The sequence below is a fragment of the Mus caroli genome, unplaced genomic scaffold, assembly GCF_978045245.1.
Source record: "Mus caroli unplaced genomic scaffold, Mus_caroli_1 scaffold_12, whole genome shotgun sequence".
Classification (NCBI taxonomy): Eukaryota; Metazoa; Chordata; class Mammalia; order Rodentia; family Muridae; genus Mus; species Mus caroli.
The window spans coordinates 22922806-22944033 of NW_028227267.1; the positions used below are offsets into that span (position 1 = coordinate 22922806).

At 48.5% G+C, this 21228-nt stretch overlaps 2 protein-coding genes across 8 annotated transcripts in view; one reads left to right on the top strand and one right to left on the bottom strand.

The window, feature by feature from the left end:
* Positions 1–1396: 1396 nt before the first annotated feature.
* Positions 1397–14052, bottom strand: Il17rb (interleukin 17 receptor B). Its single transcript, XM_021182204.3, has 11 exons — positions 13912–14052; positions 12035–12059; positions 11221–11361; positions 9471–9598; positions 8710–8836; positions 7541–7588; positions 5936–6078; positions 5528–5593; positions 4442–4541; positions 3204–3299; positions 1397–2377 (listed from the first exon to the last, which is right to left on the bottom strand). The coding sequence occupies exons 1-11, from the start codon at positions 13969–13971 to the stop codon at positions 1812–1814; spliced, it is 1500 nt and encodes a 499-aa protein (XP_021037863.1). The 5' UTR covers positions 13972–14052; the 3' UTR covers positions 1397–1811.
* A 149-nt stretch (positions 14053–14201) lies between these two features.
* The window catches only part of Chdh (choline dehydrogenase), a 31220-nt gene continuing 24193 nt past the window's right edge, over positions 14202–21228 (top strand). For 2 of the 7 annotated variants that reach the window (XM_029468893.2, XM_021182203.3), the window contains exon 1: positions 15220–15591. The gene's annotated coding sequence lies outside the window, so the exon portion shown is untranslated. Of the gene's footprint in view, positions 14545–15219; positions 15592–20198; positions 20266–21228 lie in introns of those variants that run through there. The other 5 variants (XM_029468892.2, XM_021182197.3, XM_021182199.3 and 2 more) reach the window with 5 other exon arrangements.

The following is a 21228-nucleotide window of genomic DNA, read 5'->3' on the forward strand; positions in this document are numbered from 1 at the left end:
CCAACTTGCCAGACCTTCAGGTACAGACATCGAAGCAGTCCACTACCTGAAACAGGGCCCATTACAAAATAGATTGATCATGCGCTATGAAGCCATACTAGACAAATACTTATGATAATAGACATTGCTGTAGTTTCTGCATTAAGAAAAAGCTGCTTTGAGAAAGTAAGGAGCTAGAAGACTCAAGGCCTAGCGAGGCTGTATACTGTTCCTGCTCGTTCTGGTTGGGGTTTTTAGTTTAGATTTAAATTAAGATTTATTTACATTGGGGTGTAGCTAGACAGCGAATCAGTTAAGAGCGTTTGTTTTCGCAGAGACTGGGATTTGATTCCCAGAGTCCACATGGTGGCTCACATCTGTTCCTAGTTCCAGTTCCAGGGCATCCAGCACCCTAGCCTGACCTCAGGCACCAAGCACATGTGGTACTCAGACATACACGCAAGCAAAGTCCTGCTGTATATAAAACGTATTTGTAAAATGCATGGAGAGTGGCCTGGGAAGCCAGAGAGGGTTATCAGATCCCTTTGACACTGGAGCTAAGATGGCTATGAACAGCTATGTGGTTGCTGGAAACTGAACCAAGTCCTCAGGGAGAGCAGCCAGCACTCTAAGCCTCGGAACCACCTCTCCAGTTCTTGGTGGGTTTTTATTTAAGCAATTGGTTATAGAAAAAGATATATTACTTAAAGAGAGCTAATCTCACTTGAAGAATTAGTTTTGACTTGAACAGGAAATGTTATGTAATAACCAAGAACTCTGGGAACTTCAATAGTGGACAGGTAACTGGACAGAAGTAGACACTAGATTTATAGGTAACAACTTGTGTTTGTTTGGGACAGAGCCTCACTCTGTCTCTGGCTGGCCTCACACGCCCAGAGGTACTCCTGCCTCTTCCACTTGAGTGCTGGGATTAAAGGTATGTGCCATGTGCCACCACATCCAGCTGGTGATGTGGGGCTTTGGTTGATTGGTTGGTTTTTTTTTTGAGACAGGGTTTCTCTGTGTAGTCCTGGCTGTCCGGAACTCACTTTGTAGACCAGGATGACCTCAAACTCAGAAATCCGCCTGCCTCTGCCTCCCACGTGCTGGGATTAAAGGCATGCGCCACCACCGCCCTGCTGGTGATATGTTTGCATATTCACTTAGAGAGTCACCTGTGGGAGACTGAGATGTAATTCAGTGTCAGAGCATTTGTGTAGTGTGCATAATACCCTGGGTTCAGTTCCTAGCCCTTCTAAGATAAAAGGTAAAGGTTACCTGTCCAAAAGTTTGGCAAGGGAAAGCACTGTCCAAACAGCAAACAGTACAGTGGTTACACATAAACTGGATCATCTGGTCAGGCAGAATGTGTCCGTTTGTGTGTGTAATAGGCTTCTTTTAGGAAGCTACACATTAGTGAGAGCCTCCCAAACAGATTATTCATTAACAGATTAAAATGTTACAAAACGGTCTACGTGCAACATAGAGCATAAGCAGTGCAAGACAGACCCAACCTGACAGGGAAGTGCCGTATTGCCTCATGGCCAGAGTGCGTGGTTCTCAGTGATAATCATTACCCAGCTTTGGGTATATCCCAAATATAGGTCCCACTCATTATTGTCTGTAACTGTGTTGTCTTCATAAATCCAGCTAATGACTAGCCTCAGGCATGTATGCTCAGGTTCTGACTTTGCAAACTCCAGTTTTAAAGCAAGTTTGGACATAGCACTACCTCCACACAGCCTCTACCATACATTTCAGAGTCATCACACAGCATTTGTCACTGGAAGGGAGAAGAGGAAGGCTTCAGAGTCTCTCTTCCCCCGGGTGGACTACAAGGGTGAACAGCTATCATGGCAGGCTTGTGAGCGTTTCTTCACTGACATGTTCTGCGTAGCCTTGAGAAGTTCTGTGTGGAAAGCTGTGGCGTCCTTCATGAGATGATACTGGGGACAGACACTCAGGGCATTATAGTCGCCTTTGAGGTCTGCTCCCCCAAGATAGACCACCAGGTATTTGTGCAGATGCGTCTGGCTGCTGAAATCGCTACAAAAGAGGTTAAAGGCAAGAGGGAACAGATCCTGAGAGCTCTCCCTGGCGCTGCCCCCATTGTGGCCACAGGCACTGTCACAAAGGGTCGGGACGTCACTGGGAAGAAGGAAGACCACTTTATCTGCCGCTTGCTTCTGAGTGGTCAGCCACTGTACCGGCCCCATCTCAGCGATTTTCTTTTTCTGCCATTTTTCAAGGATGACCTCACTTCTGCAGTAGTTTTGAAGAAAGTCAGTGAAGTGACAGACGGTGTGATGGAAACATATCTCAGAAGGATAAACCACCAGGACCTTAATGAGGGGCAGGAGCATGGTGGGAATAGGAAAGGATGTCTTCGTGCTCCTTCCTGGAGGAGAAGGGGGGGGGGGGGGGGATTTTGTTAACTGTGTGACAGATAGCAGGCCTTTACAGTAGTCTAAAACTACTAAAGGCTCCCCACCAGACAGTGTCAGCCAGGATCAGGGTCAGAGCTTTGTTCCTGACAGGAGAGAAGGTCCTTGATAGTCCTTTTGAATACCTGAAACACTGATGCTTGAACCTTAAAAGCTTAAGTCCTTATCAACAAATCAGCCTTCATAGTCAAGCCCTGTTCTTTTCAGATAAACTCAGCAGCTGTTGAGGTTTGAGGTCACTGTGTTTGAAGCAAGCTGCTGAAACTTCTGTACTGTGACACAGATGTGACCTCTACTTATCATTTTAGGAGTTGGGTCAACTGTGATTTGTACCATTTTCTCCCTGCAGGTGGTAGGGTTCTTCTACCTCTATGAAGTTTAGCCACACCCTGTGCACCACAGCAAGACTATGTAGAAAGCTACTGTAACCCTGTAGTAGCATGGCACCACCATCATCCTCTAGATGCAGATATTCCTGAGATGAAAGTTCATGTGGCTTTCTTAGCTTAAAAGTACGGAGTTAATCTTTGGCCATGACATAGGAATAACTCCCAGGGTACACTAAGAGCTCCTTTTTGGTTTTTTGAGACAGATCCTCGTGTAGCTCAAGCTAGCCTTGAACAGTAAATCGTGACATCCTTGGATGGCTGACCCCACTTCCTCTTCCTCTCGGGGCCTGAGAGTGCAGGTTTATGCTGCCACATCTAGCCAGGTTTCTTTTTCTACATATGCAGATAGGATCTCATTAGAGGGTCTTCAGAAAGTGACCACCACCCTTACCTTGCCTCCAAGTTACGTAGATCCCAGCTGCCAGCACCCACACAGCCACCAGCAGCACCAGGAGGAGAGGCAGCCAGCCTCCCAGCATGCGTCTGTCTGCAGGAAACAGCTCAGTCACCCTTTGTAAACAGATTCTTTTACTCTCCTTGGAAGTTTAGACCTTGCAAGCCAACGGCTAGAAGATCTTTTTTTTTGGGGGGGGGGGATCTGCTGATTATGGGTTCTTTGCTAGTATCCAGATCTCGTCCCAAAAATGTATTATTGTGTAATGAATGATGGTTCAGCCATCACAGGCTAGGCTCACAACACTGACAACAAAAATAGTAGTGTGATGTGTGCACACGCAGGCACTCGTGCCACAGCGTATGCACAGTAGGTAGGCAGCTTTAGGGTATGCGCTCTTTCCTTTGACCATGGGTTCCAGGAGAGATCCAACCCAGGTTGTAAAACGTGTGTAGCAAGTGACTGTCCCCACTGAGTAACTCACCAGCATTCTCCCTGGATTCTCAACAGGAACTGGGAGCCCTTCTCTAAACTCAGGCTTCTAGTCCTCAAGCACATGAATTAGCACTGTGGCAACTAGAGTTTGAACACTCAGGTTTTGTCATTTGAAGAATTTCTGATCCTCAGGATGAACTTATATGCATAATACACACACACACACACACACACACGTGTACCCACATAGAAGTCAGGGTCCTAGGGTAATTATCAAAAGCTTATTTGGCTGACTCTTGTCTTCCGGCCCCACCCATGGGCTAGGTTCAGAACATTCTGTATGTCCATAAAAAGAACGGAGGCATCTCTAAATCCAAAGACATTTTCCAGAACATGCTCTCAGGCACCAGGGCAGTGTCTTTTGGTGCCAGTGTTCCTGATTTGTTAACCAAATAAGATTCAGAGAGAATAGGAATGCCTTGCAGCACTGCTGACACCAGTCCTTGGTTCCCATTCTGTAGCCTCGTGGCACTTAGAACAACTCCTGTGTGCTCTTCCCCACCCCACCCCCCCACCTCTCCTTGTATACCCTGCTTTTGAAAAGAGAGGGCCTTCATTTCAAACAAGCCTTTCTTACTTGGCCATTAGCTCTCTGGGGCAGCATAGTCTGTCAGAGCAGTTCCCAGCACACAGGCAGGGACCTCTTGCTGCTTCTCACAGACAGAGCATAACCTGTTACATATGAAGGGCCGCGTGCTTCCTGAGTCTCTGTCCATCCTGAGGTAATGACGGGTACTTACTGTCATCTGAAGGGATGGGAGCACTTGTCTCTGAGCAAAGCATAACTGTCCCTTCGCGTCGGATGCAGTCATTGTCGCAGGTATGTAAATATGGGGTCAGCTGAGGAGAAGGGGCAATCAGAATGTTCTCGAGTGCCTCAGGAAATGTTCTACAGTGTCCCACTTAAAACACCCCCCCCCCTTTTTTTTTCTTTTCTTTTTTTTCTCATACCTCTTGGCATGGTCAATTTTCTGCTTGGTTACACTTCTGTAGCCCACAAATCCAATCTGGTGACCCCAAGACCAAAACTCCTGCAATGCCCTTGAACTTTGTGCCTATCACTGACGTAATATTTTCCTAATCTAAAAGGGCAGCTCCATCCTGATAAACATACAAATCTTGACCCTGGACGACAGGAGGTGATCTCCCTGGCCCTCAGAAAGCCCACAGCTTCCTGAAACGAGCAGTTGCTGTGGCCCCGGGGTCTGCTGTCCTGCTCACCCTGAGTGCTTGGTGCTCCAGGGAGTGGAGAGTGACTTGGGTGTGGTAGTGTTGTACTGTGATCCCCTGTATACCCATGTTGTAGTCTACTGGGGAGCTGACTTCCTGTTTCCACCTGGGCCACCCAAGGCCCCCAGAAGACAAAGAGTGGCTCTCTGAAGTTCAGCCATTGATCTGTACCTCAGTCTTTCAGCCCCAAACCTTTGCAACTTCACCTCTCACTCGGGGGAAATAAAATGGCTGTCCTATCTCAGCATTACTCCTGGGATCCATGATAGTAAATAGAAGTGAAAACACTTTGGAAAGTCTGCAGCCACCAGTCCAAACAAAGGACACTACAGCTGCAGAGTCAGCTTTCTGATCTCACCACTGGGAAGACCAATAAGGAGTCCCTGATAACACTGCTTGACTGGGGAGAGACTTGCCGTCCTTAAAAAGAAGCATCAGAAGGCTAGTTTGTATCAGCTGTTGAATACTTACCCAGAATTCAAGGCATCCTAGGTTTAGTCCCTAGCATCCCACCACACATGCACATACAGAAAGCATCCATGGTGGGGCAGTACCCCTCTAGTGTCCCTCCCTTCCCAGACTACTGTTTCACTCACCTGAACCACCGCACCTTCGCTCTCCTCAGTCACCGGAATGGCTACAGACGTCCTCATCAGTTTATTCTGGTGCAGACAAGTGAGACACAGACAAGAGCTTTAAGTCACAAGCATGTACAGACTTAGTGATGAAGCCACTGTTCCTGACTGACTTCTGATGCATGGACTCTGAATGACTCACTCGAGAAGCCTAGAACTTCTGCCTTTAGTTGGCTTTAGACTCCTTGTCCCCAGATGCCTACAGGGACTTGTTCCTGCTACATTAATCAAGGTAGCCCTAGCATGCTCGGACAACAGTTAGCTACAGTTCTCTTGAAGCCTTTTCAGAGGATCCTAAAACGTCTATACTCCCCTTCAATACCAAAGCTAGAGGTTGGGAGTGGGGTGGGTTGGGAGTGGGGAGAGTACCTCCAGCACTCTAGAAAACCCCAATGTCGTGTCCCGTCGAATGAGAATCGTGTATCTGTTTCCAAGGGGATTGGTTGTGAAATTCACTTCAACCATCTTCTCATTCTTTTTACAAGCAGTGATGTTTGGGTCCCACAGGCTTCCTGAAAGTTGAGAGAGTAGTCTGATAACTCCTCCCTTATCTGAGTTCCCAAGGGGACTTTACAGAAACAAATCTAAATCTTTGGGCACACACCCAAGAGACAGGGACTCTGGTATATCTTCTGACACTCTTCCCAGAATCCAAAGTATCTAATGTCCAAGAAAGTTTAGGGACTACCCCCAATGCCACTATGCTACAAATAGCTTCCTTGAACCGGTAGTGGTAGGTACAGATCTCAGTCAGTGACTGGGTTCAGTGCTCATACTACATTTTTGGTTTTTTGTTTTGTGTTTTGTTTTTTGTTTTTCAAGACAGGGTTTCTCTGTGTAGCCCTGGCTGTCCTGGAACTCACTCTGTAGACCAGGCTGGCCTCAAACTCAGAAATCCACCTGCCTCTGCCTCCCAATTACTGGGATTAAAGGCGTGCACCACCACTGCCCGACTGTTCACCCTTCACCTTGAGGTGAGAGGTCTAGGACCATTATTTTCCCTTTCTAGGCTTGGAGGAAGAGCCTCCGTTTAGGAGGTAAGAGGTATGTCCCAAAATATGAAGGGAAGTACACCGAGACTTGGGACTTACAAGGACACGCTCCCAGCCTTACTGAATACAAAGGAAGGAAATGCACATGGCTTACAGGAATCCGTGGCAGATCAACTGTCAGAAAGTCTGTTGTCTCATATGACTTGCAAATAAGACTGGACAAATTTCCAGGAACATGTGTATATATAATAACAGATTATCTTCCCTACGGGAGGGGACCATTTTGGGCTCTGGCTAGGAACTGGTTCCAGGAGTGAATTGGAGAGCTGATTCCAGGTCCTGGACTTCACACCCCCTCAAAGCTCCATTCTTTTACAGTGCTCTTTTGGTGGGAGGAAAGATCTCCCCCAGTGTCACTCACTTCATCGGCATCACAAGGGTATACTGCTCTGAAGTTTATACTCTTAGAACCTGGGATGAGGGAATGACTATCCAAAAAAAAAAAAAAAAAGCTTCATGTTTGAAAGGAGGTTCTGAGAGGGAGTTTTGAGAAGGCAACTGGGGCCTCACTTGGACAAACTCTCTCGCTCTTTGTTAATCCAAACAGAAGGTACCCAGAGCCTCCACTGACCGCAGGCCAGTTGTGATGTGCAAATGTAAAGGCTAATGGGACTCTTCTCCAGCCACTGAACAGCTCCCCATGGGCACTGCTTTCAAGTGGGATTCGGGATAAAGTGTTAGTTTAGCACAGGGACAGGGGTGGTTTCCTGTAGCTGTTGCTGTGCTGTGTAAATCTAAGAGCCTGCCCCAGCCTGGATAGCTGTTCAGCCCAGAGCTGCTCCAGCAGCTCCTTCACTGAGTGACTTAGAGAACATCCGTCTCTATATCTCAGTTATTTCTCTGTCTGAGGATGGAGGAGCCTCCATGGGCCCCAGTCAGGAGTCTCTCCAAGTGACAGAATCACAATGCTACATCTACTTACCCGCCTCAGTGCACTGCTTTTTATATTTCATTACGTGGTTTAGGCAGCCTGGGAATGTGAATGAAAGTTGTTACATGTGAGTAAAAGGTATAACGCTTTGCCCAGTATACACACACACACACACACACACACACACACTTCAGATATGAGAGACAGCAGATCTAAATAGGAAACCATTCTTCCATGGAAGCTTTAAGTCATCTCCTTTAAGTACAACCTTTATCAAAAACAGTCTCCGGGAGGTGACATGGAAACAAAAGTAAGAGCTGATAATACATACAGGTTCTGCCTCTTCCAGACATGAAGCTCCGCGTGGTAGATACCCAGATGCCTAGTAGGCACGACCCTCACGAACAATGTCACACACCCCAGAGAGGCCAGAATGAGAAGAATTCAGTGCCCTCTGTGGGATTCATACCCAAGCCTCATATCCCTGGCTTACATACAAAGCAAGCATCAGACAATTTCAGAATGGAAACAATCTAGGTACGTTTGACAAAGTCATGAAAAAGCGAGGCCAGAGGCTGGGGTGGCAGAATGACTGAGTGCCTCTGGCCCAGGAGGAAATTGTAATGGGAAAGGAGCTGAAATCCTGAGAACCTGGTGTTTAGCTGCTGGAAATACACCGGACATTACTTCTGTGTTTTCACGAGTGCACCCTGAAAACAAGATGCCGATGACCAGCGGAACCGGAACTGAGAGCTGCATGGAAACGTGCTACTCCTGTAACTTTTCAAAGACCATCTCCAAATAAAGCTCACTTTAAAGGGGGGGGGGGTGCATTATCACACACACACACAGGAACCACAATAAACAGTGAGCTTTGGGGTCATCAGGAAGCTAACAAGTAAAGCCACCCTGAATGGCTCAAGGCACCAACTACGAAGGACCAGAGTTGAAGCTTCCCCATTGCTACGTGCACTGCCCAGGGCAAGTGCGGTGCTCGGATAGAGGATGCATTCTGCATCCTGCCTGGCACCCAGGAATATGGTTTCCCACATTTACCTAACTTAACACTCCCTACCCTGAGTTAGGACTGCTCGGCACTGTGTCCACAGAGAAGGAAGCTGACAGCTTCGAAGGGTTCTCAAGGCTCATTGCACCAAACCGTGTGCCGTAACACAGGTGAGACAGTAAGAGAGAAGAACCAAGGACATGAGGGAGTTTACCTGGCGAGGTGAAGTTCACAGACAAAGAAGGGCTGTCCTCATTCATATTAGCATTGGGGATGTTATGGGCGCCGATGAGATAGAGAGTGCTCAGCTCCACAGGGAAGCCTACATAGGAGAATGTCCACTGCAAAGCAAAGCAAGGTATCTGTACAGTACAAGAGCAGAGCCACTGGGGGGAGGGGGAAGGCGATTTTCATTTGTAAGTGTTTTCACAATTACATATTGCATGTGTGTGTGTGTGTGTGTGTGTGTGTGTGTGTGTGTGTGTGCACGAACGCGTGTGTGCATGCATGCATGCATGTGCTAGTGGGGGAACATGCCATAGTGCATGTGGAAAAGTCTGGACAACTTGGAGAATTGTTCTCTCTACCATGTAGGTCCTACGGACTGAACCTAGGTTGTCAGACTTGAGAGCCTCTGCCCGCTTTTCGTTTGTCATTTGATGGAGCACCGCTATGCTCCAGCTGATACAGGTCTTTGGCCAATGTCTCTATAGGGAATGGGCCCAGCCCAATCTACTGATGTATCTCAGAATTTAAAAAGTGTGGCATTTTAGAGCCAGGGTATAAGTTCAACTCCCCTCACTGCGTTGGGCATTGAGTCTCAAAGATGCTGCCTTCCCCAGTTACTGAGGAGACAAGTCGAGTTTGGAGCCAGGCATCTTGCTCTGCTCTGCATCATCAGGCTTTTCTGAAGCATGCTACTCATGCTTCTCACAGGAAGGGTCTGGTGGTCAAGGACAGCCTAGAAGTACTTGCTTTGCCGCCGGAAGGTCTGGTCTGGCTTTGGAAGGCCTCTGTGTAGTTGCACCTCACACAGCTGTATGAATTCATGTTGTTTTTGCCACTCACGCAGATCTTGGTGGCCTTCAAGAAGCGGATGCTGGCTGCAGAGACAGTTAAGTGGGAGGTTGCTTTCGTTAGTGCTTACGTGGCTCACACAGGTACTCAACAATTTAAATGCTTTGTCACAGCTGGTGTGTACTGTGGTCCCCAGGGTACAGACAGAGTGAATGAGGTTTTAGGAGCCTGGGGGATGGGAGGTAATTCTGCCGAACTTCCACAGCTCATCAGCAGGAAGTGCAAGTTTGGATTCCAAAGCCTAAGACCCCTGCTGCTCCTAGGCTGGCCTCAGTTGTACAAAGTGCCTGTGGTTAGTGATGCATCTGCCCTGGTCTAAGATGACTGCTTGGGATCTGCACATATCCTAGGGTGTGTCTTTCAGTGTGTGCATATGGTTATTTCTTTCAGGCCTAGGGAGGGAATGAATGGGTCCTATACACTGCTTATTTTTGGTTTAGTGGATGCTTCAGGCTTTAGCTTTGACTTTTTTTTTTTTAAACCCTCCAAGCATCAGCACCCAACTATGCCTGTTTTGACAGCCCTATGTCCATACAGACCATACTTTCTGTCTGTTCCTCCATCCCTATATTTCCAAGTTCCCTTTAAAGTCCATAACAACATCGACCAACGACCTCACTCTGCTTGGTGTAAGGCCTAAGCCTATTGTAGCATCTCACAGGAGTGTCCAGGGGCCATGCCCTGGTCCTTCCAGCCCCACCCCACTCACATAGATCCAATCCCCCTTTGGGGCACCCCTGGCTGCCTCTCCTGCTACTCTGAAGAACATACTGATGAAGCCTGTCACTGACTTGTTTTCCCAGATCACTGGGACCCTTCTCCTGGCTCTTTCCACACCCTCCTTAAGTTTTTGAGACAAGGTCTCACCCTGTAGCCCAAGCTGTCCTGGAACTAGTAAATAGCCCAGATGTGCCTCAAACTTGTAACAATCTCCTGTGTCAGTTTCCCAGGTGCTGAGCAAATGTACTCTTGACTAAACCAAGTTTAACTTTGGCAGATGGAAACCAGAAACGTAGTCATCAGGGCCCCAGGATTGGCTTGTGCAAGGAACTTGCATGTTGCTCTCAACCTAATCTGGAGAAAACACCAGGACTTTGATGATATCATTTGAGAAGTAGGAAAGTAACCTAAGCAGAGCTTTTCCTAAAATGAGGGGAGTCATCTCTGCCATGAAGTATGACTGAGGAAAGCCTTTGCTTGTCAGCAACTTTGTACACTTACACACCCAGCCAAGAACTGCCCCCAGCCCGGTGCTGCCTGGGCTTTGAATCACTTCCAAGCCAGAGTAGCTCCCAAACCCCATCCTGAAGTCAAACCACTTGTTTTGTTCTTTCATGCTCCACGGTAGGCATGATTAGAGATACAGCTGTGTAGCTCTTTGTACTCTGACTGCTCCTGTTTGTGACATCCATATTACATACACACACACACACACAAATTCTCATAGCTGTATTGAGTTCCAAAGTTTCCACATTGTGATTCCTTTTTGCTCTTGGGCATTTGCATGCTGTTATGAATAGTGCTACTGTACACATCCTAAGATAGTATAAGCCTGTGTGTGTCTGGGGTATGTGCCGAGGACTGGAATTAACGGGCCCTATGTCCTTCCCATTTCTAGTTTAGTAGACTATGACTGGTGCAAACTTACCATCCGCCCGGAGTATCCAGCTTATGTTCATCAAAATTGAAAACTCCTCTGTTGCCACACTTGTCTTGACAAGTTCCACTTGGAGGTCTCTCAAGTCTCCTGGAGTGAGTTTGTGTTGGACCATCCACTCTGGAGATGGCCCTGGGAGGAGGCAAGGGGACTTCACTTGATACTCCTGCTTCCGGCCCAGTCAGAAGTTACTTCCTCCAAGTGGTCTCTCCTGTTCCATCACCTGTTCACAGCTCACTTCTGCTAAGGAAAGCTAAACTCCTGGATCCTGGCAGGTTTATGCACCTGAATAAATTCTCTCTGCCTTATGGTCCCAAACTACACAGTGTGTGTGTGTGTGTGTGTGTGTGTGTGTGTGTGTGTGTGTGTGACCAGTCCTCCTTTCTCCAAGTCTCACCCAGGACTCCACCCAGGACACTATGACAGCTCTTTTTCAACGCTCCACCTCTGCTGCTACTAAACCTCTCACTCACTCTCCCTAGTCACTTTCTTAGACAAAACCCACCCATTCTTCAAAGGCTACCATGTTGGGTACCTGTGTGTAATACATTTGCTGCCTACTCCCCACAGTGGTATCACCCCTTGCACCCTAATCTCTGTCCCTCTGTGGGGTGACAGGTACTGCCTCCCACGTAGCATTGTGCATCCCACTCTGTGTGCTAATTCGCTGGGAGGCCAGCCCATTTCAAACACCTCCTTACTCCCCAAAGTCTGCCTTGAGAACCTCATTCCTGTTAGTTAACAAGGCCACGCAACACACTGTGCCTGGTGTCCCGTGACCTTCCCAGTTCTCTAATGCACCCACCTGTCTCAGAGCCACACTGAATAGTCTGCAGGAAAGAGAAACCAAATGTCATGTGGAAGCCAGTAAACCACAGTCCTCACCATCTTGTTCCTTAGATGCATATACAAGTGACAAGTTTTCAACGAAAAGATGAGCCGAGAGCTGGAGAGATGATTCAGCGGTTAAGACAGCATATTGTTCTTGCAGAAAAACCTACATTTAGGTTCCAGCTCCCATGTTGGACAACTCACAGCAATTGTCTGTAACTAGCTCCAGAAATCATAGTCTTGCTTTCTGAGGGCGCGCGCGCACACACACACACACAAATTAAAAATACAATTCTTTAAATGTTTTAAAAGAAAAGAGCTAGTTTGATTGCACTTTCCAACTTGAGGGGAATTGAGCTGCCCCACTGTAGCTGTGATGGGCCCTGGCTTAGCCATTGGTACACCTGGTTTCCTGGCAGCTGCTCACCCCCTTGAAGACCAGGTAGGCCTCATGCATGCTTTCTTTCCCTGCCTCGGATTACTGAGGGCCACTCTGAGGGCCCTTGTATCATCTAATGCTTAACTGTTGGTTTTCAGGACTATGAAATCTTTATTAATTTCTCCAAATTAAAGATTGGCTATGCAAAGAGAAGAAAGCAGGGAGCAATGACTGCAGCCCACAGGATACACACACACACAAGCTCATATCATACTTCTGAATGATCCAGAACTCAGCTGAGCTACTTAGAAATCCAGGGGGAACAGTGATCTCATCTTTCTAAAACAGCTTTCAAAATTAACACACACACACACACACACACACACACACACACGTCTACGAAAGGCCAGCTACTAAACCTTTGACGTTTCCATTAAAAAGGGAAGAGTATTGGTTTGGAAATAGTATATTGAGCCTAAAACATTTATTTTAGTTGTCAGTAATCTTCAGTGGCAAGACACAATGTGACAAACCCAAGGGACTCTAAGATCTCAGCCCTCTCATTTCCAAAACCTTGGTGAAGGCAGAAAGCAGAGGTTTTGATGGAGCAAATTGGGTTTGGATGATGTCATCCACTGTCCTTTGCTTTGTGACATTCTCCTATTAAGCAAATGAGCCACCTACTACGAACCAAGTTCTACTTGAATGGGAGCAAGACAAGGTGTGTAGGAAAAGCCAGGTGATGGCTCTACATTTTGCAGAGTTCATTCAATGTTCTTCACAGCTGCCCCCAGGGACAGTTTTTTCTCTTGCACAGAGAGGGCAAGGGCTTCAGGACACCATAATAAGCTGTGACTTTTCACAGTCACCAAGGATGCCTTCCACTGTGTGAAGAGAGCAGGGCTTGCACCTGAATGCCTTGTTGAGGATGCGCTTTTCCCTCTTGAATAAATAGAAAGATTATTTCATTCATGGGGACTAGAGAAGAAAGGAGAGCTGCCTTCAGGAGTTAACATGGCCCTAGACAGAAAGGAAAAGCAAGCAAGCAGACTGACGCAGGCTGTCTGTTGACCCAAGAGGTGGGCAGCACAGATGTAAGCAATACTGTCTTGTTTGTCATCATGAACCCAGGGACAAGGCATACCTGTGTGAGTTGAGTACCACCCTTTTTCTTTTTGAGGAGAATACTAAGACTAGATGAGCTCAAATGCCCAGGGTGGCATCTGTGACAGTTCTAAACCTCATGCCCCTGGGAAGCAGTCTGACAACAGATACCTTCCAGGATGGCAATGGTGTGAGTTCAAGGCCCATCGCGGTTAGCTCAGGGGTGCAAACCAGTCCCTTTCTAAGGATGGTTCATGGACAATTCCTTGACAGTTGAGCTGGAAGGTCTTCAGGCGCTTGTCGCTTGTCAGGGTTCAGCTAAAAGGATGGGAACCGAAAGGGTGCCCACGATGGAGGGGGATGCTTACCGGCTCTCGAGGCAGGGCGCTCCTGCACATTGCAGCCAAGATCAGCAACACTAGCAACATGGCCTGGCCACCGGCCACTGCTCACCGCCCACCACCACGCGGAGCTGGGGCCAGAGGTCCAGGGTCCTCTTATCCAGGCGCCCGCCGCAGTTCTCCGGGCTCCGCCTCCCACAATACCGCCCTGCCCAAGCCGGCGCTGGCCTGGTCCCAGGATAGTAAAGTGGCAGCCTTGTCGCCCTTGGGGCTCGCGGGGGTGGGCGGGGTACGAATGAGTCGGGCCGGGAGGACTGAAGCTTCAGCAGGCGCGGGGCGTGTCGAGCCCCGCGCACAGGTGTGTGCCGCAGGCCAGGTGGGGCGACCGCACCCGCGCCTGGAGCCAGACGGAGCAGCTCGCGGCACTCCCGGGACGCCAGTTAAAGAGCAGCGGGGCGAGGATCAGTGGCCACTGCCTTCTCGGCTCTCCTGGCTCCTGTCCTTCGCGTCCTGGCCCAGGTGCGGAGTTGTCCCCGGGTGAGTAGTGAGCTTTTCAGGTCCTAGGCTGGGTGAAGACCTGAAGCGGAGGGACTCGAGCCACTGAAACCTTCTGGGTTTTGAGAGAACTAGCGACCGGCGACAGGAACTTACAGTTACAAGGTAACAGTGATAGGAATCTCCACCCCTGGCCTCTCAGGCTTTCTGGTTAAGTGTACTCCTATAGAATGAGGCCTGGCGGTTACATCTGGGGTCCCGGAGCTGGTGTCTCAGCACTGTGGGTTCCGAGCTACGGTTCTGACATTTGGCAGTGCTGCTTCTGCCTGAGTGAGATCTGCCCAACTCTCCACCACCTCTCAGACCTTAATTCTGGGAAGGTGGGTCAGGGACCATCCTTTTAAGATGAAATGGCTTGAGATGGGGATAGCCCAGTATCATTTGGGGTTAGAGAAAGGGCTACAGAGCCTGGAATTCTGCTGCTTCAGCCCTTCCTATATCGGTAGCAGAGCTGGGCTCACCAGACAGGTAGGTAGACAGTGGAATTGGAGAGAGCCTCAGGCACAAGTCCTGCTTCTCCCTGCTAAGAGGTTGGGTGGAGTCAAGCGGCTGTATTTGCTGAAGCCCGACTGGGATACAGACTAAATTCATCAGTGAGACAGACTTCAGGTGAAGATTCTGGTTTTGATTCGCCTGGAAAAGGCCCCGTCCCTAGCCTCTGTGGCATTGCAAGGAATAGTTTCCTGAGAAAATTGTTCTGATGCCTGGCCAAGGAGATTGACAGAAGGGAGATTGTAGCCCCACCCTCGCCTGGGACTGGGCCATCCTGGGCTCTCACTCAACCTCAGCAAGCCGTTCAGGCCCAGTGGTTCCTGGGAACAATAAGCTTTCATAGCAGCCTTTCTGACCCGTAAACCCTTGCCTGCTACCAGGGTGCAAAGGTGCTTGCTCTTGGCATGGAGCTGAGCACTGTGACAGGAACATGCAAGGCCAGAGTGTACCTGCCCTGATGGGAAGACAAAATGGAGATGGCCTTGTTTTCCAGCTTCCATCTGAGAACTTTGCCCCATGAGGCTGAGGAGCCGGGCAGATGTTTAGATAACAATCAGTCTTCAGTTTTGAAAAACAGCCCATGGGGCTGTGCAGAGCAAGTAGAGAGCACTCCCTCTCAGCTGAGCAAGTCACAGCCGATTGCCAACACGTGTTTACTCGGTGAGTAGCTGAGTGCCAGTCCCTGGGCAGGCTTGGAGCTGCTCTGGCAGAACACACCCTGCTGTAGTCAGCTCAAGGCAAAAGGCAAGGGGCTTTGGGAGAGCAGGGATAGAGAGGTCAGGTCCAGGGACAAGTCAGCCATTTCTTGGCCCCTGAGACAGAAAGGTGGGCAGGAAAGTTCTTGATGTCACATGCACACATAAACTGGAGGGACCTCTCCTGACCTTGGCAAGGGGAGGTGGGACAAACATAAGGAATTGGGTACTTGATTGGCTTGTTTTGAGAAATGGGTCAGGGCAGCTAGCTGGGTTTCTTATCCCGGAGAAGAATCTGGTGGCAAAGGAGAGAGGAAGAGTTGGGTGAAGGGGGTAGAAAGGGGTGGAAGATATGGGAGAATACTCAGGCAAGGATGCCAGGATAGCCTCTGAACACTGCCCGAGAAGTGCCACCAACCCACCTCCAAGGCCAGTGATAACAGGCTTAGAGAGGACACTGCCCTGTCTTTGAGTCAGGGGCATGTACCCTGTGGCCCATGTGCAGTGGAAGGATGTGTAAGCAAGGCCCTGCAGCTACAGACGGGGTTATATCTGGGGAAGAGGCTGTACCTGCCTGTCTTCAGGACTCTCTAACTTGCCACAAGTGCCCTCCTTACCCCAGAGTGATCCAAGTTGATTGAACACTTGGCTTCTAAGATAACCAGCTGGAGTGGACCCACTTGCTTAGATGCCGAAGCCTGGTCATCAGAGGCAGGGCCAACAGAAGTAAAGAAGGCTTGGCTACTTCACTTGGATGTATGGCAAGCCGCTGCTCTCCTCCAGCCTCAGTTTCCTTTCCTGTACAATTAAATGAGGGAGCCATCATAGTGAAGAGGTGTCTGGAATCTGAAGGAAGCAAGCAATCTTCAGAGACTCCACATGCTGCCCATTAGTCATGCATTCTGTCTGCAGGGCTACAAGAGCTACCTGGCACTGCGAACCTTCATGTCCAGGGGCTCCATGGCTGCTCATTACATCCCAGAACAAATGAATAAATGAGCACGTGCCTTCCCCCAAGGCCATGCCTGAGCCTGTGCACCTGGAAAGATTGCTTTGGCTTTCTTCCGTCCTGTAGGAGAAGGTGGTAGTGTGGTCGGGCCAGAGCCTGGAGGATGATTCTGTCCATCACCCACACTTCCAGCAGGTCTGTGTGGCCACTGCAGCTGAGATTCTAAGCCTCCAGGTTTCCTGGCTCTACGACTCACTTGCTATCACTTGGCCATGGCCAAAGCTCTTGTTCTCTTGCCACCTCAGTTTCCCCATGAAACTGACATTACCTGTCACTCTAGCAGAGCCATCAGGAAACTCAGAAGAAACCAGAGTCAGAGGAAAGCAAGTTGAAAGGTTTAAATTTGCTGCATAGATTTTGAGCAGGGGCGACAACACAGTTAATTTTTTTTTTTTATTCTAATATCTCCATGTTCTCAAATGGAAAAATTCCCTCAGACCCATACATAAGCTCTGCTGTGTCCATCCTGGAGAGAACAGGGCCCTGAGGGTTGTTGACATGCCCCGAGGCTAGCTTCCACCCACACAGGTGGAATTTTCCATTTTGTTTTTTTGCAAATATTAATCAAGTCTCTGGGCGGTTAACAGTGGACTCATTGTCTCGTGAGGAGGGAGCCGGTTCTGGCGAATGCCAGCTGCCTGCCAGGGCTCTTGGGCTGGCCCTAGCTGGGATAGCAGCCACTGGAGCATTCCTGCCTCTGGTGCTACCTCTGCCCTCTGTTCCACTCCAGCCGCTTGGACTCAGCCATGCCTAATTTAATGCTATCTTTGAGCCAGAAACCCTGAGAGTCACCCAGGGCTTGCCAGTCCTTGATCTTGAGCCTGGGCATAGAACTCCATATGTTCTTTGCTCAGTACAAGGGGCATAGGAAAACCCCAGACTCAGCCATGGTTATAGTTCAGTGCTACCCCAGCCAATCCAGGAGGTGAAACCATGTGAGGGCATGACCTCTGGCATGTGACCTCTGTCCCACAGACACTTGTGTTGATTTATGTGTTTAAATTATCACATTGGGACTTCAAAAAGTATAGACCACAGGAGAAATGGGGAAGCCATTGTCTACTCTCATTATAGACGGGAGTCAGCCCTGTGGGGGTGCAAGGCAAGGCAACCAGCACTGTGGTGGAAAGAGAAGGCAGGATGATCTGGGGTTTGGTTGCCAATAGTCAGGTTAACCAGCAGTTGATCTTATTATTGGTCGTAGTTGAAAGGTCCCATTCTGTATGTTGTGGAAGAGAACACAGCAACATGGATGAGGTTAAGTAAGGAGGGGCTCGGGGTTCAGGCCATGACCCGTAAACCGAGGGAAATCTCCTTGGGCTTTGAGCTTTGCATTTTTAAATATTTTAGATTTACTATTTCCCCACCCACTAAAGTCTCAAAATCATGAATCCCCTGCCTTAGCCTCTCCCTCCTAGGTGGTGGGGCTACAGGGATGCGCCACTATGCTCTGCACGGTTTCCTTTCACCCTCATAAAAACAAGAAACTGTGAAGTAGACAGCTGCTTCCATTTTAAAGACTTATTTATTCTTTGTCTTGTGTGTATGAGATTTTGCCCGCATGTATTTATATGTACTGCATGCATGCCTGGTGCCTATGGAGGCCAGAAGAGAAAGCACTGGTTCCCCCTGGAACTGGAACTCCGGGTGGTTGTGAGCCACCATGTGGATGCTGGGACCTGAATCCGGGTCCGCTATAAGAAGAGCAAATGCTCTGAGCCACCGAGCCTTCTCTCCAGCCCCATTCCCAGTTTTATAAGTCAAGAACCTGAGTCCCATAGAAGCCGCCTCCTGAGTGTGGATGAGCTGTAACCAACTCAAGGATCTTGGCTTGTCTGAAGTATGAGACTTGAACATGGAACCCCAATATATAAGACATATACAAGTGCATTTATTTTATAAGTTGATATTTGCGTTTTTATTTTGTATAATATCCCCCTCCTTCAGAACCCGAGGCTGTGGGAGCTAAGTGACTGCTAATGTGATTTGTTTCTGCAGTGAGTTTATTGATAGCAGTTTTTGTTTACTACGGTGAAGTAGTCGGATACCTTTAAGCTGCTCTCCCTTGCTGCCTTGGGACCGCCTGTGGCTAAAGATTCAGAAGTTTAGAAGGAGGCACAGCGTGTATGTACATTGGGGGCCTGATCACAGCTGTGAAGGGCTGGAGCAGGGCAGGTACTAGGGACCCACATCCCGCTCTCATTAGACTTGGAGGTGGCTCAGTGCGCAATGGAAGATAGTATGCAGGTGAACATGGGCTTCAGACTACGTAGGCTTTATGGAACATTTGCTCTTAATGTAACCCTTTCTAATGTAGTGTAGTGTAATGTAAGAGTTTTAGGGCAAACCCCTGGTTCCAGCCGGGTAGGCTAAGCCACATACACATCCCTGTATGCCAGTTAGAGATGAGGAGAGGTGAAAGCAGAGTGAGACAGTTGAATCCATGTGGCCACATTGGGAAGATTGGGCAAAGAGCCCAGTGACTCCCTAACCTGTCAGGATGCATCTATATGGTTATTGAGGACAAGAAGGTCGCAAAAAGAAGTCTTGAACGAGCCTGAACCTAGAAAGGAAAGCCGTCTCAGGAGGCAGCGATGATGGAGAAAACAAGTGTGTTTGTGTTGGATTTGGAAAACCCTGGAGTAAGGTTGCAACAAGAAGCCTGCATTAGACAAGATGAGAGCTGAGACCCACTCTGTGGACCTGCGCTGTGCACAGACATATTCCGCCACCCGATTTCTGCAGTAGAGGAACAAATAAATATTTTTAAAGAAAAAAAAAAAACGAATAGGGCCAGGGCTAGAAAGAAGCAAGCAATCCTGACTAAGGTGTGGTCTAGTTTGTTAGTATCTCTCCTGATTCTGCTGTTGGTCTGAAGAAGCCTTTATTGCTTGAGGGGACAACGAAGTGATCCAGATCATGGCCTCACCCAGGGACAATGGCCTCATCCAGAGGTAATTGCCCTCCTCTAGGGTTGTTCTGCCCTGGTTGGTTCTGCTGTTGGTGGCATCCAGGCTAACTAACTTCTCTCTCTGCCTCAGTCTTCAGGGGGGACCAGCTAGGCTAGGTGGGTGGACGCACCTCAGTCCTTTACATACCTCTGCTGAGTCAAGCAGGAGCGTGACCTGAGGTAAACATGACACACACAGGAAGGCAGAGAAGCCAGGTTTTCATCCTGCCTTTAACTGTCCTGTGAGCCTAAGGGAGTGTGAGCCCTTTGTACTAAGAGTCATTTCCACAGTGCCTGCTGCCTTTCTTAATAAGTGCTAGAAAGACAGACATCTCTGATAGACAGAACTAACGGGTTTGGGGAGGCTCCAGCATGCAGGGCGCAGTTTCTAATGTGCTCGAACTTCCTGTGGTGAATGAGGACGTCTTCACTTACTTATTTTCAGACTCTTAATTTCTCACGGGCCGATCTTAAAACACCCTTAAAATCAATCCCAGTAACAAAGCAAGCCACACATAGCCCCGTCCGTTGCAAGACAAGAGGTAAGGTCACTGAACCAGATACCTGGAGAAGTTTCTCAACTCTGCCTTCCCTCTGGACTTATCTTTCACAGAAAATCAGGATAGTGTGCAGGCCATCCCAGGAGAGACTGCACTGCATCCAGTTACTTGGACTGTGAGGTGAGGGCTGACTGAGAAACTTTTCTGACTTGAAAAAGACAGTTGCAGCAAAGTGTCTACAGAAGGCCTCAGGCTCTGGACCGAGTGAGCAGGGTCTGTTCCGTGCCTTCAGCTTGTCCTCCAGCCTGGACCAGGCCTCTGCCTTGGTGCTTTCTGTCCCTCCCTTGTGGGTGATATTTGAGATTCTCAGTCAACTGTGGTTGAAATCCTCCCTGCCATGGAAATTTGAAAGCATATGCAAATTTAGCTAGAGGAACCGAGGTGGGAACTCCTGGTCTGTTCCCTTGTTTGAGTTTCCTGCCCTCCTGGCACCTGTGGGGAACCCTGTCCTTTTTTTCTTTCATTCTAGTCTTTGTGTGCTCTTTACAAAATTCATAATCTGCAATGTAAATGTCATGTAAATACAGTATTAAGGAAATAAAGACATGTGAGTAGTTTTTTCTGACAGGTTTTTTCTGAAAAAGTGTTCATGAGCATCTCACATCTAACAGACGATGGTTTCTTATCTTCCTCAGAGCTGAATTCTAGTCCCCAGGATCTAGCTAAGAGCCAGATACAAGCATACCTACCTCTTATTTCTCTCACAAATAATGCAGATCTGCCTCTACCCTGCCCTCCCACCCCACCCCCATGTTTATTTATTTGAGTTTATTTTTAAGAAATGTGTGTGATTTCCCCACATGGATTCTGTGCACAGTGGCCCTTAAATGTCCTCTGTTTTCTTTATTTTCTGTGCTTGACGGGCAATGCATGATGGGCATATCTGAAAACACGGTGGCACCCCAGCTTTGGTGTTAATTAGCATCACGGTATTTTAGGCAGGGTATTTCCCAGGTGGCATTGCAGCCTTCTGTTTAGACTCTATCCCCAGTTGAGGAGAGGAGTCCTTGCCGCTCAGTCATCTCCTTCACATGATGTCACCTTGGTGAGGTCCAAGCTGACCCTTAACCCGTTTCTTTTCCT

Coding starts and splice junctions, on each gene's coding strand:
- Il17rb (XM_021182204.3), bottom strand. CDS start 13,971: ATGTTGCTAGTGTTGCTGATCTTGGCTGCAATGTGCAGGAGCGCCCTG. Junction 7,589..8,709: donor TGTGAACTTCACCTCGCCAG/GTAAACTCCCTC, acceptor TCACATTCCCAG/GCTGCCTAAACCACGTAATG. Junction 3,300..4,441: donor TCCCATCCCTTCAGATGACA/GTAAGTACCCGT, acceptor TGTTTCCTGCAG/ACAGACGCATGCTGGGAGGC.